The following is a 19373-nucleotide window of genomic DNA, read 5'->3' on the forward strand; positions in this document are numbered from 1 at the left end:
TGAGATAGTTTATCTAACAATGCAAATTTTTGAGGGAAAAGTTGCTGGGAATCCTATTAATATCTAGGAAGTGATATGGGATGAAAGCAAAAATCCTGGGGCTGGCAGTGTAGCATAGGAGGTTGAGCCGTCACCTGCGCCTGTGACACCAGCATCCCTTATGGGCTCTGGTTCAAGTCCCAGCTTCTTCACTTACCATCCAGCTCTCTGCTATGGCCTGGGAAAGCAATGGAAGATGGCCCAAGTGCTTGGGTCCCTGCACCCATGTGGGAGACCCAGAGGAGGCTCCTGGCTTCAGATTGGCCCAGCGCTGGCTGTTGAGGCTGTTTGGGGAATGAACCAGCAGATGGAAGACCTCTGTCTCTCCCCACCCCCCTGTCTCTTTGTAACTCTTTCTTTTTTTTTTTTTTTTATTATCTTCATGCTCAACATATTTTTGCTGTCACGTAACTCTTTCAAATAAACAAAATAAACCTTAAAAAAAAAAGGTGGAGGTATAACCTCTGTGGAAGGCAATGGGGCACTATCTATCAGAATACAGATACCCTTGGACTTCATAATTTCATTTCTATAAATTTATGCTACAAATATACTCAAACATATGCAAAATGACACATGAATAATTACACATTGCCACATTGTTGTAATAGCAAATACTTCAAACAGCCTAACAGTTCAACAAGGAGAAACTGAATAATCATAATACAATATCAATGTAGTACTGTGTAGCTATAGAAAATAAGGAAGCTCTATATGCATTAAGATATAGTGATACCTAGAATATAAATTTTAATTTTTAAAAGGTAAATAATAAGCCGGCGCCGTGGCTCAATAGGCTAATCCTCCACCTTGCGGCGCTGGCACACCAGGTTCTAGTCCCGGTCGGGGCGCCGGATTCTGTCCCGGTTGCCCCTCTTCCAGGCCAGCTCTCTGCTGTGGCCAGGGAGTGCAGTGGAGGATGGCCCAGGTGCTTGGGCCCTGCACCCCATGGGAGACCAGGAAAAGCACCTGGATCCTGGCTCCTGCCATCGGATCAGCGCAGTGCGCCGGCTGCAGCGGCGGCCATTGGAGGGTGAACCAACGGCAAAGGAAGACCTTTCTCTCTCTGTCTCTCTCTCTCACTGTCCACTCTATCAAAAAAAAAAAAAAAAAAAAGGTAAATAATAGGGCCGGTGCTGTGGCGCAGTGGGTTAAAGCCCTAGCCTGTGGCACTGGCATCCCATATGAGTGCCAGTTCCCAGTTGCTGCTCTTCCGATCCAGCTCTCAGCTGTGGCCTGGGAAAGCCGTAGAAGATGGCCCAAGTGCTTGGGCCCCTGCACTCGCGTGGGAGACCCAGAAGAAGCACCTGGCTCCTGGCTTCGGATCAGCCCAGCTCTGGCCATTTTGGTCATTTGAGGGGGTGAACCAGCAGATGGAGGATCGATCTCTCTCTTTCTCTCTGGCTTTACCTCTGCCTTTAACTCTTATCTTTCAAATAAATAAAATGATTCTTTTTTAAAAAAGTAAATGGTATGGTTGCTATAATTTCTGTAATAGGTAATGTATAATGTATTTCTATTTTATCTTTTGTAATACACAAAATCTTTGAAAACTACACAAAAATGGATAGCTGAGAGAGTTGTCACTTTTTTTTTTAACAGCCACTAGGTGAAAGCAGAAGTAGGAGAACCTCATCTTCTGTGGTCTCCCCACTTACACTGACCAACATTCTCTGTGTTCTCTTCATCCTCTCCTGTTACGTTAGCAAGACTCTCCTAGGTGTAGGAAAGCTACAAACCAGATGGTCTTAAGACAGTGGTTCTCAGCTAGGGAGCAAATCCTGGTGGCCGCCTTGAAGAGAAATCAAAATAAAACACTGCAATGAGAAACATAAACAATGGGAGAGGAAAAAAAGTCACTCTGATTACATTGTGCCTTCCAGCGGCCTGGCCCTCAAGGCCCAAAGGATACTTCCTACCTTTAGAATCTATTAAATTCTCTTGTGGATTTATAATAAAGTCCTCCCTTTTCTCTGTAAGGTACCCTGAATAGGAACTTCCTACTGGGCAGTATTTTGTTTTTAAATTAATTAATATATTTTTGTTCTTTTTAACTTTAATTTTTACTTAGTTTTTAACATTCAATGTGATTTGTAGATTCAGTTCTAAGAACATAATGATAATCCCTTCCTTCCTCCCTCCTTCCCCTCTACGGGGCTGTCTTAAACCAGTGATAATGCTAAAATTGAGCACTCATGGCTGATGTTGTGGTGCAAGGGGATTAAGCCACCACCTGCCCCATCTGGGTGCCCATATGGGCATCTGTTTGAGTCCCAGCTGCTCCATTTCTGATCCAGCTCAGCTAATGAGCCTGGCAAAGCAGCGGAAGATGTTCCAAGTACTTGGGCCCCGCCACTCATGTGGGAGACACAGATACAGCTCCTGGCTTCAGCCTGGTCCAGCCCTGGCCATTGAGGCCATTTGGGGAGTGTACCAGCAGATGGAAGAGCTCCTTGTCTCTCTGTAACTTTGCCTTTCAAACAAATAATTCAACAAGCAAATACCTAAATACTTCTAAAAACTTATTGAGCACTCACTGTGCATCAGCCGCTCAACGTAGGCATGTTACATTTACTTAATGCTCACAACAAAGGTTATCCTCAGTGCATATACAAGGATTGTGTATCAGAGAGATGCGATTTCTAAGGCCTCACATTCAGCAGAGTCAGAATTTAATCCAGGCAATTTGGCTGCAGTCCCCATGCGGGCAGTTTCCCTCACTGAGGTCCAGCTTGAACAACTGCGTGCATTACGCATAGACTAAGGAAACGTGCACTGGGGGCAAGCGTCTGGCTCGGGGTTAAGTTGCTGCCTGGCTATCAGAGTGCCGGGCTTCGGTCCCAGGTCCCCTGCTTCCAAGCCAGCCCTCTGCTCCTCTGCTCCCTGGGAGGCAGGGGATGATTGCTGTAGTATTTGGGTCTCTGTGCACGTGGAAGACCTGACTTGAGCTCTGGGCTCCTGGCTCTGGCCTGGCCCAGCCCTGGCTGGTGGGCATTTGAAGAGCGAAACTGTAAATGGAAAAATCCTCTCTCTCTCTCACTCTCTCTCTAATACAATGAAAAACAAAACAAAACAAAACAAAAAAACCTTCACCCCAATAGCAGGTAATTTCAATCCAAACAAAAGATGTCCTAATGGCCTAATTTAAGTGAATGATAAAAATATCTTCAAGGCATATTCTGGAGGCTTTCTGAGCCCTTCCAACTTTGCAAGAGTTAAACTGGGACCTAGTAAAAGACTACCAGCTATACCCGAAGTCAATCAGTTCATCTACAGAGAAGTTAAAATTCAACACAAAGTTAGAAGCTTGAAACTGCACATTACTGCTCCTGTTTCTATTATCATTTCCTAGGGTCTGTGGAATTTTAACTAGAAGAATTCACACAAGACAAGCCAGGATTGCACCTGGGATTTTAGATTGAAGAGAGACAAATAACCTAAAATGGCTACCATTCTTCCCAGAACAATGGGATCCAAAAATAGATCCAAATATATTAGGGAATACAATAAATGTGGCATTTGAAACCAGTAGGGGGAAACCAGCTCATTTAATAAATAATGCCAAGGCAACTAGTTAGGCATCTGCAACCTGACCTCAATCTGTTCCCTAAACGTCAGCCGAAACAAAAACTCGGTGAATTATTTTTTAAATATTAAAATTTACAAAAAGCCACTCAAAGCACACAGAAGCAGAAAGAAAAAAATAACAAATTTGACTACAAAAATGCTAGAAACTTGACAATGGCAAAAAAAAAAAAAAAGCCACAAACAAAAAACTACGACAATGTGTACAACATATTTGGACAAAGGCTAATTTTCTTAATATATAAAGGGTTGAAACAGATTAATAAAAGTGATCAATAGTCCAACAGTGAACGGTAAAGACATAAAAGGTCATTTTTGGCTGGCGCCGCAGCTCACTAGGCTAATCCTCCGCCTTGCGGCGCCAGCACACCAGGTTCTAGTCCCAGTCGGGGGGCCGGATTCTGTCCTGGTAGCCCCTCTTCCAGGCCAGCTCTCTGCTGTGGCCAGGGAGTGCAGTGGAGGATGGCCCGAGTCCTTGGGCCCTGCACCCCATGGGAGACCAGGAGAAGTACCTGGCTCCTGCCATCGGATCAGCGCAGTGCGCCGGCCGCAGCGGCCATTGGAGTGAACCAACGGCAAAGGAAGACCTTTTTGTCTCTCTCACTGTCCACTCTGCCTGTCAAAAAAAAAAAAAAAGTCATTTTTAAGGGTAAAAAAATAAAAGTAATAAAAAAGGCTCATATGGGGCTGGCGCTGTGGCATAATGGGTAAAGCCACCGTCTGCAGTGCCGGCATCCCATATGGGTGCTGGTTCGAGACCTGGCTGCTCCATTTCTGATCCAGCCTTCTGCTATGGCCTGGGAAAGCAGTAGAAGATGGCCCACCCTGCACCCACATGGGAGACCCAGAAGAAGCTCCTGGCTCCAGGCTTTGGATCAGCTCAGCTCCGTCCGTTGTGGTCATTTGGGGAGCGAACCAGCGGATAGAAGACCTCTCTCTGCCTCTCCTCTCTGTGTAACTCTGACTTTCAAATAAAATATAAATAAAACTTTAAAAAAAAAAAGAAATGCAAATTTGGATCTCTCTCTCAGTCACTCCCTCTTTGCCGGTAACTCTGCCTGTCAAATAAGTAAAAATTGAAAAGGAAAGGCAAAGAGGTAGCAAGTCAAGCTGCTACCTGCTCTGCCCGCAGCCCATGTAGACGCTGGTTTAGTCCTATCTGTTCCTCTTCCGATCCAGCTCCCTGCTAATCACCAGAGAAAGCAGTGGAAGATGGCCCCAGTGCTTGGGCCCCTGCACCCACGTGGGAGACAAAGAAGAAACCCCTGGCTCCTGGCTTCTGACTGGCCCAGCCCTGCTGGTTGCATCCATCAGGGATGAACCAGCAGATGGAAGCTCTCTCTCTCTCGCTCTGTCTCTCCCCACCTCTAAGTGCTGCCTTTTGAATAAATTGGTTAAAAATGCCAGTTAGAGACAACCTGAAAGTTCTTGAGCAGGAGTAATTATGCTAGAAAAAAAGAGCTGCTACTCCGTTTTTCATATTTACTAGGGCTTTCACACCTCTAAAATGAAAATGGACCAAAAAGCGGGGTATGTGTGTGTGTGTGTGTGTGTGTGTGTCTCATGGGCCAAGGCAGTGAACAATGGGCAGCCTGGGAGGTCCACCCAGACAGCCTGGCTTCTGCAGTTGCCAGGCAACCAGTGTAAACACAGCAGGATCATGGCCACTAACTACAGTGCTAACCAGGTAAATTCTTTTTTTCTACTTCTTTAACTTGTAATTTTGTCTTTCAATCTCTACCTTTGAATCGACCCCCACCATAGGGTTCTGATCTTTGAGGAGCTGAGATAATCTTTCACCTCCTGAGAGTCAGGAGGACGTAGAGATAGCAATGGATGTCTTTGGATTAAAGGAACAGGGTGTAAACCAAAAGTCAGCACCATTTCTCTGTAACTGGCCAGAGTAAATAGGTGGGGTCTTCAAAAAGTTCATGGAAACTGTGTGTGATGAACAACCTGTGTATGGATTTTAAAATGTTTTGTACCAAAATAAACTTCTCTTTTAATTCCTTTAATCCACAAAACTTTTTGAAGTACCTTCCTGTTTTAGGCTTTGTGGGCCGAGTGGTGAAGACACAGATACCACATAGGTACTTAAATAGTGAGAGAAAACATTTTTCCGTAAAATTTTTGACCACGTTCAAAATAATGCATTATTGAGGATGATAATTGTGATACAACGAAAACAATTGAATTCTTTTTGGGGGTAAAACATTTTGCTTAATTGGAATTTCAAGTTAGTGTTCCCTTTCGTCAAATCAATTGCAGGTGCTCAGCTATGAAAACCATCCTAAGCTCTCAGGCCATTTAAAAATGGGCATCAATATGAATTTAGCCCCGAGTCACAATTTACCAGTCCCAATAAAAACAGTATGAGCTACAACTGTAACTTAAAATTTTCTAGTTGTTATGTAAAAAAATTGTTAATGTTAACCCAAGAAACTCAAATTATAATTTCAACATTTAATTAGCATTTAAAGTTTAAAAAAAAATTTTTTATTTGACAGAGTGAGAGAGAGAGAGAGAAGGGTCTTAGCATTTTAAATTATAATCAGATGTTTTACATTCTTTTTTTGTACTATCTTCAAAATCCAGTGCATTTAAAATTATTTATTTTAATTTTATTTGAAAGGCAGAGAGAGAGAGATCTTCCACCTCTGGTTCATTCCCCAAACACCCACAACAGCCAGGGTTGGGCCAGGCCAAAGCCAAGAGCCCGGAACTCAATGTAGGTCTTTCATGTGCTTGAACCATCATCCACTGCCTCACAGGGTGCCAGAAAGCTGGATGGCAAGTGGAGAAGCTGGGACTTGACCCAGGCACTCTGATGTGGGATGCAGAAGTCACAATGGGGTCCTAACTGCTGTGCCAAACGCCCACCCAGTCCAGTGCCAAGCACATTGGTGTGGACTGGTTACACTCCAGGAGCTCAAGAGCTCTGTGTGGTGACTGGCTCCCGTCGGACCGCACACACGCAGTCCATTAAGTGCCACCCTCGTTACAGTGAGTTAGGACCTATGTGATCGTTCAGGTGTTGGGTTTTCAAATCTAAAGAATTATGCGAGTCCTCATTTCCGGGGTACGGGGCCTCCGAGCCTCACAGGGATCCTCACCTTTCTCTCCACAGTACGAAAAAGCTTTCTCACCCAAGTATCTGCAGAACTGGTCTCCTGCCAAGCCAACAAAAGAGGTATCTCCATATGTGGTTTCTAGTTCTGTTCATCACCCAACTCCTGCTAGCTTTCTCTAAACTTCTACACCCTCCTCTCCCCACCCCTTAGACGTCCTCTCACTCATGAGCACTTCTCCCTCCCCCCTCCATCTCAGAGAATCTCTTCCCATGAAGGCTACACCCAGATCATCGCCAACGATCGTGGTCATCTGTTGCCCTCAGTGCCCCGTTCCAAGGTGAGATACCCGTGGGCATCCCCACCAAGAGAGGTAAACTGAGACACGGGACTGGGAGACTGCGCCACTCTCTGGAAAACGGAAGTTCAGTCTCCTTCTTGTTTTACTGTGAATGCCCCCAAATGTCTAGCCAGCTCCCAAAACAGATGGAGTTGTGTTCAGCACTCAGAAACGCTTACACTGACGAATGATCCGTATGTAAGTCCTTGGGTACTGGTGCTTACTGTGGGTGCGCTCTTGCCTCGTTTCGCCTAAGAATACAGAATTAGTTTTTAAAATTTATTCAAAAGAGCAACATAGAGAGTGGACACAGAGAAAAAGAGAACTTCCGGGGCCAGCACTGTGGCATAGCAGGTAAAGCTGCAGTCCTGGCATCCTATATGAGTGCCAGTTTGAGTCCTGGCTGTTCCACTTCCGATCCAGCTCTCTGCTGTGGCCTGGGAAAGCAGTAGAAGATGGCCCAAGTCCTTGGGCTCTTGCACCCACATGGGAGACTGGAAGAAGCTCCTGGTTCTTGGTTTCGTATTGGCATAGCTCTGGCCAGTACAGCCATCTAGAGATGGGAGACCTCTCTCCACCACTGCCACTCTGTAGCTCTGCCTTTGAAATAAATAAATCTTAGAGAGAGACCTTCCACCTGCTGGTTCACTCCCCTAAATGGCTGCAATGGACGAGGCTAGGCCAAAGCCAGGAGCCCCGAACTCCATTTGGGTCTCCCATATGGGTGCTAAGGGCCCAAGCACTTAGGCCCTCATCTGCTGCTTCCCCAGGCTGTCAGCAGGGAGCGGGATCAGAAGCAGAGTGTCCAGGACTGGAAGCAGTGCTCCAATGTGGGATACTGGCGCTGCAGGCAACGGCTTAACCTGGGGTCCTACAATGTAGGATTTGACAGAGGGGAGGGGCAGAACAAGAGGTAACCTAAACAGGGGAGGGGAGGATGAACGGGGAGACTGCGCTTTCAGTCCACTGTCATTATCACACATTCCCAAAGGTAAACAACCGAAGTAGGGCAAACACGGGTTCTGCCAATAGGTCAGCTATTGGGAGTGGGAATCCCTGTTTGAGAATCCCTTTTCCTTTTAGGCAAATCCCTGGGGTTCCTTCCTGGGCACCTGGCAAATGCCTCTGAAGATACCCCCTGCTCGGGTGACCCTGACCTCCCGGACAGCGGCCGCCGCCGCCTCACTCACCACATGGATACAGAAAAACCCCGATTTACTCAAGGCATCTAATGGGCTGCGTCCTGAAATCTTTGGCAAGGTACCTCTTCCCATTTAACCCCAAGCCCCGTTGGCTGCATTTCTTTACAACCTCAAAAAACTGTCTATTGCTACACCACCACTACCCCAGCAGAGGGAACCTCTAGCCAGTTCTTACCCAGCCGAGTCTCCGCCCTCTGAGGCCTGAACCAGTGAACTAAGGACATCTTCCCCTTCTAGTAGAAAATAACCTAATCCCAAGAGGAGTTTAGGGGAATCAGATTTAACTACTCTCACTGGAAACCTGATTTTCTGTCCATGTATGGGAGAGAAAGGGAGTCAGAGAATTCTGGGGTAGACTGGAAATAACCTGGGCCTGGCCAGGAACCTGATTCTCTTTCACTCTGCCCCTGCCAGCCCCATGATCCAGACAGTGAGAAGAAACGCAGGAAGAAGTGTGTCCCAAAGACTGTACAGCAAGCGCCAAGTGCAACTGTGATTCCCAGCTCTCCAGCTGGCAACCTCAGGTCCCCGGATCAACCCCAAAGCTCACACCCCTCCGCAGGTCACACACCAGGGCCCCAAAGCCAGGCCAGCTCACCCAAGAGCCCACCTGGAAGCCCATGTCTGCTAGAACACTGATCTCGCCGAGATCCGGAAATGCAAGCTTGGAACTTCCAGAGACCAAGGGGCCACACTGAATAAGCTGTCTGGAGACCGAGGGAAGTCAGACTTCCAGGCACAAATGTGGAACAGAGAAATCATGGGGAAAGAGAGGCAAATTTGGAAAATAAACGTTTGCTGAATCCTTTACCGATCCATGCTTTCTGTGCTGGTTATGTCTGCCTCGTAACCCTTAAGAAGGAAAGGAGGGGAACGGAGTAGGGAAAAGAACACGCAGGGGGGCAGCGTGGACATTTCAGTTATACCCCAAAATGACGAAAACAAATCTGAATGAGCAAAAAGGCAGACTGTCACAGAGCCAGGCCCTCACCTCTACCCCTGCAGTTTTCATTTGGAACATGCACATGTGAGTTTTTTTGTTTTTTTTTTTTTTTTAAGATTTATTTATTTATTTGAAAGTCAGAGTTACACAGAGAGGGAAGGAGAGGCAGAGAGAGAGAGAGGTCTTCCATCCGATGATTCACTCCCCAGTTGGCCACAATGGACGGAGCTGCACCGATCCGAAGCCAGGAGCTTCCTCCAGGTCTTCCCATGTGGTACAGGGGCCCAAGGACTTGGGCCATCCTCTACTGCTTTCCCAGGCCATAGCAGAGAGCTGGATTGGAAGTAGAACAGCTGGGACTCAAACTGGTGCCCATATAGGATGCCAGCATGCAGGCAGCGGCTTTACCTGCTACACTACAGCACCGGCCCCAGTGTGATGGTTTTAAAACTAGCAGTATTTAGTATTGTATGTGCATGTATGCTTCCCAAAGATGGGAAAGAAAAGCCACGAAAGCCAAAGTAGAAGACGCTGTTCTTGTTTGACTTTATATATAAATAAAAGTACATTACAGGGCCGGCACCACAGCTCACTAGGCTAATCCTCTGCCTGTGGCGCCGGCACCCCGGGGTTCTAGTCCCAGTTGGGGCACCGGTTCTGTCCAGGTTGCTCCTCTTCCAGTCCAGCTCTGCTGTGGCCTGGGAAGGCAGTGGAGGATGGCCCAGGTCCTTGGGCCCTGCACCCACATGGGAGACTAGGAGGAAGCACCTGGGGCTTTGGATTGGCGCAGCTCGCTGGCCTTGCGGCCATTCAGGGGCTGAACCGATGGAAAAGGAAGACCTTTCTCTCTCACTGTCTAACTCTGCCTGTCCAGAAAAAAAAAAAAAAAAAAGTACATTACAAAGAGCACCTCAGAAAGTTTATGGAAAAAAGCAATTTAAAGGCGAGCAATGGGGTCAGTATTGGGGCAGGGCCAGTGGAAGCCAGAAGTCTGGAACTGCTCTGGGTCGCCCAGGGGTGGCAGGTAGTTGAGTCTTCACTTGCTGCCTCCTAGGATGCACATCCGCGGGAAGCGGGGTCAGAAGCAGAGCTGATGGGAAAATGGGAGGCAGGTGCAGGTGTCCCAAGCAGCATCTTTATTTTATTTATTTGAAAGGCAGAGTTACAGAGGGAGAGAGAGAATCTTTCATCTGCTGGTTCGGTCCTCAAATGGCTGCAGTGGCCAGGGCTGTGCCGGGAGCCAGGAGCTTCCTCTGGGTCTCCTACATGAGTGCTTGGGTCCAGGTACTTGGGCCATCTGCTGCTGCTTTCCCAGGCACATTAGCAGGGAGCTGGATTAGAAGTGGAGCAGCTGGGATTCGAACTGGTGCCATTATGGGATGCTGGTGCTGCAGGCTGTGACTTTACCCACTGCGCCATGGTGCCACTGCCACTGCCCCACCCCCAGTAGCATCTTAACTGCTGTACTGAATGCCTGCCCCATGCATAGTTTTTTTCTTCATGTGTTTTTCACTAACAAGACTTCTTATATAGATTTCAAACAAGTTTTATACAAAAAATAAACATCTTTTATTCTATTTTTCAATAAGCTTTTGAAGTACCCCTATAAAGTTTGAAAACTGATGATCGAGAAGTGACTAAGGGGACAGTGCCGTGGCAGTGAGTTAAACTGCCGCCTACAGTGCCAGTATCCCATTTCAGAGTGCCATTTGGAGTCCCCCCAACTCTGCTTCTGATCCAGCTCCCTGCTAATGTGCCTGGGAAGGCAGAGGAAGATGGCTTAAGAACTTGGGCCTCTGCCACCCACATGGGAGACCCAGATGGAGCTTTGGGCTCCTGGCTTTAACTGGGCCAGCCTTGGCTACTGAAGCCATTTGAGGAGTGAACCAAGGGATGGAAGATGTTTCTCTCTCTCTCTCTCTCTTTCCCTCCCTCCCTATTACTCTGCCTTGCAAATAAATAAAGCTTTTTTGGGGGGAAAAAAGTAGAAGACAAAGAAGAAAGAGAGGATGGTAAGAAGAAATTAAGAGAGTAACACACGATGCTGTGCCATACTCCTTCATCTGTCAATCACCAGAAAAGTCAAGAAGTTCCCTCTCCCTTGCTCAGCCCCCAACGTCTGTGCATCGTTGACCCCATTCTACATCTTCCTGGCACTGCCCTTGCCAGACCTTTCCCACTCCCAATGTCGAAGTGTACCCTCAGGAACCCTTGTCCCTCACTCAAGGACAAGGGCAGCTGGTGTAAACTGGAGGAAGGCTACCAGGACCTCTCAGGGCCAGTGTAGCAAGAAGGGAGAAGGGGTCGTACCCAAGGCCAGACTATTTGAGGGCTGGAGGAAGACTGTCCAGGCAGCAGGTCCCTCGTCTCAGCTTAGTAAGGTCTTCCTAGTCAAGTGGAACCTTTTCATTTCAACCCATGGCTTTAACTAGTTGGCCAACAACTCAGAGTGACAAAGTGGATCTCTTCTTACTCCAGAGTTTCCAAAGACTATCAACCGGCACTCCTGCCAAGGGATTCAGAGACCCAAAGGCCTGGCCTGGATGGACTGTAAAAGCAGCAGGTTTTCCCATTAGATTTTAAATTTTCATTGGGTTTAATAATGCCCTCCCTCACCACACCCTTTAATCTCTACTTTCCTTTCTCCCCACATGACACTGCCTTAGCTGTTATCGCCACTGGTTGGGGTGTCCCTCACTGGGTCATTTTTGGAACTGTCCCATGAAGCTTATAACCAGTCCTCAGTGGGACTCTCCACGCTGAACTCCTTTCTTTTCTCCTTCTTTTTCTGAGACTTCTCTGTGATATTTAAGTCTCTGGCTAGTTGGACAAGCAATTCATCCCCTGAAAACTTTTCCAGTGGTCAGCTGTAGGACAAACGGCTTCCCTCCTGGGAAAGATCAGACTGGGGGGTGTAAATGCCTGAGACCCGAGGGAAGCGGAGGAAACTGGCTCCTCAACAGCCATTCACTTGGTTTCTCTGGATTTCAAGGAGAGTCCAAAATAAAATGAGTGTTTTAATTCAGCTAGAGAAAAAGATGGTACATGAACTTGGGTTTGAAAACATGGTATTAAGAGTTTTGGTTTTCTGGAAATACAAGAAAAAGAAATAATCTTTAATATATTCAACAGTAGTTTTCTGGGTCTTCCTCTTGCATCAAGATATATATCTTCTTCCCAAGAGCCAACTCACACATTTTATCGCCCTCTAGCTGGGACGGGCTAATTCCCCTCCACCTCCCATCTCTTCTTTCAGTCACGCTGTGTGGGTGCAAAAGGCCCTGGGCTCTGACTAATGAACAGAATTGTCCTTTAAGCCAGCAACCCACAGGCAGTGGCACCCAAAACCTCAACCCCAGTCCGCAGAGCAGAGGCCACAGAGCTGGCATTGTTTCCACTGTCTCAGGAAGAAGGAGCCAAAAGCTGACCCTCAGCACATATCGAAGCCCAACACAGAGAGAGAATAAGGGCTCTTAGGCTCAGAGTAGGCTGCAAGCTGTGGGCAGGAAAAGCAAGGTTTTGCAGCTACTCCATCTTTAGAAATGGGGAAACTGGATCCTTTCCCACTGCTATGATTCCATAAGCTACTCTACCGCTACAGGGTTCCCAGGAGATCTGCAAGCACAGGGGGATCTGGCAAGTCAGGAGAGATCTGCCCTGGCTGGAGAGGAGAATGCAAACATGAATATAAATCAGTGTAATAATTTGTAGGAAGATCATGCTAGAAACTTCAGCTCTTCACATAGCGGCCAGCCCAACAGAGGACAACACAGTAAGAACCAAGACGGCCACTCCGGATTGGTATAGCTGGGGAATCTTCAGGCCTTTTCCCAGGTCCCACATCTGCAGAAAAAGAAAGAAGTCGGTAATCAGGACTCAGGTCCCACAGCTCTCTGTCAGAAAGTAAACCTGCCGACTAAAACGGGTACCTCCTCTCAGCAAGACTCTAGGGAAAAGCATTCCTAGCCTTAGGCTCCACCTTGACTCTCCTCAGAACCTATGGTATGTCCCTCCACCCACTTCTCCCAAAGACAGATCAAGCCCCTCTGTGTGGCGGTGGGTGGTACCGGGACTATTCTTCAGAGTGCCAGACACTATGCACCGAATAGATAAAAACTTTTTCTTGGCCGGCTGCGCGGCTCAATAGGCCAATCCTCCGCCTGCAGCACCAGCACACCAGGTTCTAGTCCCGATGGGGGCACCGGATTCTGTCCCAGTTGCCCCTCTTCTAGGCCAGCTCTCTGTTGTGGCCCAGGAGTGCAGTGGACGATGGCCCAAGTCCTTGGGCCCTGCACCCGCATGTGAGACCAGGAGAAGCTCCTGGCTTTGGATCAGCGCGATGCGCCGGCCATAGTGCACCAGCTGCAGCGGCCACTGGGGGGTGAACCAATGGCAAAAGGAAGACCTTTCTCTCTGTCTCTCTCTCTCTCTGTCCACTCTGCCTGTAAAAAAAAAAAAAAAAAAAAAAAAAAAAAAAAATTTTCTTATGACAACATATCCAGATCAATGTGACCCAAAGTGCATTCTTTGGAAAACTGGTTCTGCACAGTGCTGAAAGGCATTATGTGATGAGAGAAGTTTTGTGGCAAATAAATTTGGTAAACATTTAACTGCAAGACCACTTACATAACTTATTAAAGTACACTGTACATCTATAAATAGGGAATATCATATGCATAGCTTTTTCATTTAAAATTTTTTGACATAAAAATTGTACACAGTTATGAGATGCTATGTGATAATTTCTTAAATAAAGCCAATCCTTGTTTATAGATGGATCATGTATATCTCAGGACTAGTATTATACAGAGTATTCTTTGGGATCCAGAATGATACTTCTCAATTTTGTTTTGATTATGACCCCACTAAGAAATATCGTTTAGGGGCAGGCATTTTCCTAGCAGTCAAGATGCCGGCTAAGACATCTATGTCCCATACCAAAGAGCCTGGGTCGCATGCCCAGCTCTGGCTCCTGACTCTTGCTTTCTGCATGTAGACTCATGGTGGTAGTGGTGATGGCTCAAGTAATTGGGTTCCTGTCCTGTCACCCATGCGCAAGACTTAGACTGAGTCCCAGGCTCAGGGCTTCAACCCCACTTAGTCCCAGGCATTGTGGGCATTTGCGGAGCAAATCAGCAGATGAGAGCTCTCTATATAACTCACTTTCTCTCAAAAAAATTATTTTTTAAAAAAGGAAACATCTTTTAAGTTGGAATATAGTAGATATGCAAGTATAACATAGCAAAAATTTATGAAACAGACAAATTTACTGCTTCTAATGTGTTACATTCTATATTTCCTATTCTATTTAAATTTATTTTATTGTTAGGAGCAACTCACTACATTGATTTTCTACTCAGTGGGTCAAAATCCCCCTTTTAGAAACACTACACTTAGGCCGGCGCCACGGCTCACTAGGCTAATCCTCCACCTTGCGGTGCCAGCACACCGGGTTCTAGTCCCAGTCAGGGTGCCGGATTCTGTCCCAGTTGCCCCTCTTCCAGGCCAGCTCTCTGCTGTGGCCAGGGAGTGCAGTGGAGGATGGCCCGAGTCCTTGGGCCCTGCACCCGCATGGGAGACCAGGAGAAGCACCTGGCTCCTGCCATCGGATCAGCGCGGTGCGCCGGCCGCAGAGGCCATTGGAGGGTGAACCAATGGCAAAGGAAGACCTTTCTCTCTGTCTCTCTGTGTCCACTCTGCCTGTCCAAAAAAAAAAAAAACAACAACAAAAAAACACACTAGACTTGCTTGTGCCCTTGGAACACTGACATAGTACATATTTTAAGTCAGAGTCTATAGGGCCAAAGTAGCACCTTCAGGTTCCACCTGCCACACACCACCGCCCCATGCCCACAGTCTAAATAAAACTAACTAGAGGCTAGAGAAGAGCTGTAGAGGGAAAAAAATCAAAATGAGAAGATGCCCCTGCCTCACACCCCAGACAGCTTCAGTGGAGCTCAGATCAGGAGTCAAGCAGACTCCAAGAGCTGTTCTGCTAATGCGAGGACAGGCACAGTGTGTGTGTGTGTGTGGGGGGGTCCATCGCGAGGTGATGGTGTCAGGAGGACACTCTCTAGAAAGCTAGAAACGCTGGAACCTCCTGCTTTTACATCGAGGCCAAAAACTATGGGCTGTCACAGGAAACAGGTGAAACCTCGACCCACACTCAGAGCCAATCCTTGTTAGAAGAAAAAAAAAAATAAGCAGATTTAAGGGCTTAGAGAAAAGTTATTAGGGAAAGCCTTTAGGCTCCTCACTGCTTTCAACAGAGAGATCACCTACACCGGCAGGAAGCAGGGTAGCAAGGCCCTGACCCAGTGCTGGGAGTTTAAAAACCTCTTTCCCTTCCCTCCCCCGATTTTGAGACAAAAGCAAATATCTGGCAAGTCCCTCCCCACCGCCAGCCTCAGCAGGCTCCGGACACAGGAGCTAGCTGCTCAGCTGATGTTCTTTAGAGAGCTTTGTTCGGCAAATACCCTCCCTCTCCACCCCCTGCCCTTCTGCCAAGTGAAGTCATTTTAAAAGACACAGAACACTGTCCCAGGGAACAGCTGACAGATCAACTTAATTTAATAGACCACTGAGTCTCACGTCTTGTATTCCATTAAACAGTCTATTGGAGCAGACTGAAACTCAGAAAGTGCTTGTCTCGAAGGCTCTGTGTGGAAGTTATAAAAGATTCAATTAAGGCAAAAGCACCCAGCGGACAGTTGGCTGAGGTTCAGAAGTAATGTAAAGAGTGGAATTTTAATTGTCTTCCTGAGGAAGGACACAAGACTAGGGGTAGGGAGATCACAAAACAGAAGGTCTTCAAACGCTGGAAGAGGGACTGATGGCCTGTGGCAGGCTCGGTTCAGCTTTACTTCCTTCAGAAAGGGAAGAAAGACATCAGTTTAGAGCTGAGCTGACAGCAAGGTCAGGCAGGAGGCAGTATGGACCATTTTCAATCCACCCAAAGACCCCTAAATACAAGATTAAAACCGGGGATCCTTGGCACTCAATTTCTATTAAAGTTCAAACCAAACACTCAAACCAAACAAAAACAGCTAAATTACAATCTGATGTCAAGATAACAAAAGGTAATAAAGGGAGCCTGGCCAAACTTTTCACGGAGTTGACAAGAATGTTATTTATTTATTTTTGTTGTTGCTACTGTCCTTTAGTTTTTCTTTGACAGGAATGTTAGACTGTCTCCTCCAGGCCCAGAGCAATACTTGACACCTAGTAGGTAACACTATTTCTCCAATAAGCATGCAGACCTGGGATCCGGTTTCAGAGGTCTGTTTGAATAACACCCCCTTAACACTGGAGCTCACACGGAGACCCTGCAGGTACCTGCCTGGCCCACACCCACCACTCAGCTGTACACCCAATGCCCGGGAAGTCTTGCTTAGCTTTCCCCAGGAGGATCTGGTAAAAAGGTCCAGTACAACTCACTTTAAAAACACCACTAAGCCCAGCGATCCAGCAAAGAATCCTCTCAGCCTCCCACCTCCCCTCTCCCCTCCCCTAGAAAATAGAAAATCCACAATCGACTCACCAAGTGCCGGACGCCATTCCAGGTGTGATACATGAGAGGGAAGACGAGGGCAAACTTAGCCGTGTGGACCAGTGCAGGCCCCAGACTCAGGGACTTCACAAGCTCCAAATAGGACTCAAAGTTTCCCGGGAGCAACAGGGCCGACAAGCCAAAAAGAGAGACACCTGCGGGGAAAACCAAGCAGCCCATCACAGCTGCCCCATCCCCACCCCGAACCCAGGCACAACCAGCGCAATGCTGGATGCAGTTTTACCCCTCCCCCTGCCGCCTCGTACAGTTCGAAAACATTTTCAAAACAGAGAAAATTCAAACTCGTGTTCAAGTTTACGGTGAGAGTCTACTTGGGATCTGAGAGTAATGTAAACTTGCCATGTTTCAATACACACTGCTGCTTTCAACAACCCTCCTTATGAAAACCTCACTGGCCAGTTTGGAACAAACTTGCTGCACCTACATCCTCATCTCAGTAAGAAAAAGTAAAACCAGGCTGGCACCCAGGGTTCTAGTCCCGGTTGCTCCTCTTCCAGTCCAGTTCTCTGCTGTGGCCCAGAAGGGCAGTGGAGGATGGCCCAAGTGCTTGGGCCCTGCACCCGCATGGGAGATCAGGAGGAAGCACCTGGCTCCTGACTTCGGATTGGTGTAGCGCTGGCCGTAGCAGCCATTTGGGGGATGAACCAACGGAAGGAAAAAAAAAAAAAAAGTCCAGTGTAGAGAGTGAAAAAAAATTTCAAATCATTCATACGCTACCACACAAAAATCTGAATCGAAATGGACCAGACACCTAAGTGTTAGAGCTAAAACGATAAAACTCTTAGATGAAAAAACAGGAACAAATATCTTCACAATCTTGGATTAGGCAGTGGTTTCTTAAATGTGACAAAAGGAGATAAATTGGGCTTCATTAAGTTAAAAACCTTTGTGCTGCAAACAATAGGTTAAAAGACAATCCATAAGCACAAGAGAAAATATTTGCAAGTCATATGTCTGATAAGGGAATATATGAAGAACTCTTACAACTCAACAACAAAAAGATTACTAGGGGGCAGGTGTTTGTCCAGGGGCACAGTTCAGAGTTCCTGGTTGGAGTCTTGACCGCTCTGCTCTGAGCCAGCTGTCTGCTAACATGAATCCTGGGAAGCAACAAACGATGGCAGAGACCCAGATGGAGTTCTGGGTTCCTGGCTTTGGCCTGGCGCATTTGGGGAGTAGACAGAAGAATTCTCTCTCTCTTTCAAATAAAATGAAATAAATTCTTTAAAAGGATAAATAACCCAATTTTAAAATGGGAGCAGGCATTTAGCCTAAAGGTTAAGACACATATCTCCCACATCATAGTGCCTGGGTCCAATGCCCTATTCCTAACTCCTGTTTACCACCAATGCAGACCCTGCATGCAACAGTGACAACTCGAGTAACTGGATCCCTGCATCCCTTGTGAGAGACCTGGATTTCACTCCCAGTTCCTGGTTCCAGCCCCAGCCCAGCCCTGAACATTGCAACATTTGGAAAGTAAAAGAGGATGAATTTTTTTTATCCAATGGTTCACTCCCCAATTGGCCACAACAGCCAGAACTACGGCGATCCGAAGCCAGGAGCCAGGAGCTTCTTCCAGGTCTCTCACATGGGTGCATGGGCCCAAATACTTGAGCCCTCTTCTACTGCTTTCCCAGGGCATAGCAGAGAGCTGGATTGGAAGACGGGCAGCCGGGACTAGAACCAACACCCATAAGGGGTACTGGCACTTCGGGCCAGGGCATTAACCCGCTGCACCACAGCACCGGCCCCAAGGGGATGAATTTTCTATCTCTCAAAATAAATAAAAACAAACATTAAAAGAGTAAAGGATCAAAATAGGCATCTCTCATGCATACACTCATGCATAGAAGGACCTTCCCGAAGTTCACAGGAAACGGAGGTATTTCAAAACTTTACTTTGGTAGGTTGTGTGGAGAGTAGATGGTGCTATCCTAGGGTGAGGCAGCCATATCAGAGTCTGCTCTTCTAATGGTTAGTACTGTAGAGTGGCCATTCCTCTAAAAGCGAAACAATTTAAATTGGGAAGACAGAGCCACTGAAGCTGTCGCATCTAATCACTAAGAAAAAAGTAAATGGTACTTGCGCTTGGTTGCCAAGAACAGCTCCTGCTGGCCCAACCACAAGTAAATGCTATATCCTGGACTGTGCAGACTCTCAGTAAGTGCTACTGCCACTTCCAGAAGCCACCCAAAGCCCTTTCAGACACTTCTTAGTAAGTCCCTGCGAAGTTACCGAAACGAGAGCCCCGGTGATGATTAAGACTCGTTGACAGCCTCTGATTGCCCCTTCACCTCAAGTGGCACGCTTGACTCTCACCAAGAAGTACGCTGCCGTTTGCTTCCCTACAACCTCTCTTGGGTCAGGAATATCCATGTACTGAGATAAAGTGTTTCTGAGAATTTCCTCTTCTGGACACAGTGTTCCCAAGTCATCCAATCTTGGTAATGTATCGACAAAGACATGACAGTCACAAACAAATAGGAAGGGCTGAGAATGAGAATGTTAACCACAAATGATCAGCCGTGTTCTGAGAGGTACAGTATTAACTGTTCAACTCTTAGTGCAGTTAATGTCAGCACCCGGCCTGTGCTAGGAACTTCCAACAGCGTATTTAAATCTT

At 47.0% G+C, this 19373-nt stretch overlaps 2 protein-coding genes across 2 annotated transcripts in view; one reads left to right on the forward strand and one right to left on the reverse strand.

Annotated features, from left to right (window-relative positions):
* The first annotated feature begins 5019 nt into the window (after nucleotides 1-5019).
* Nucleotides 5020-9968, forward strand: CFAP126 (cilia and flagella associated protein 126). The gene is made up of 5 exons (XM_002715250.6): nucleotides 5020-5311; nucleotides 6752-6814; nucleotides 6952-7032; nucleotides 8116-8292; nucleotides 8649-9968. Exons 1-5 carry the CDS (start codon nucleotides 5132-5134, stop codon nucleotides 8871-8873), a joined length of 726 nt encoding a protein of 241 aa, XP_002715296.4. The 5' UTR covers nucleotides 5020-5131; the 3' UTR covers nucleotides 8874-9968.
* Nucleotides 9969-12181: 2213 nt separating this feature from the next.
* Nucleotides 12182-19373, reverse strand: part of SDHC (succinate dehydrogenase complex subunit C) — a 39848-nt gene continuing 32656 nt past the window's right edge. The window contains exons 5-6 of the mRNA XM_051858445.3: nucleotides 16718-16881; nucleotides 12182-13020 (exon numbers count right to left, since the gene is read on the reverse strand). Coding sequence (XP_051714405.1) covers nucleotides 12916-13020; nucleotides 16718-16881 — 269 coding nt within the window. The 3' untranslated portion in view covers nucleotides 12182-12915. The remainder of the gene's footprint in view (nucleotides 13021-16717; nucleotides 16882-19373) is intronic.

This window comes from Oryctolagus cuniculus, chromosome 7 (genome assembly GCF_051225735.1).
Source record: "Oryctolagus cuniculus isolate XC-2025 breed Fujian yellow rabbit chromosome 7, ASM5122573v1, whole genome shotgun sequence".
In the NCBI taxonomy this organism is placed as follows: Eukaryota; Metazoa; Chordata; class Mammalia; order Lagomorpha; family Leporidae; genus Oryctolagus; species Oryctolagus cuniculus.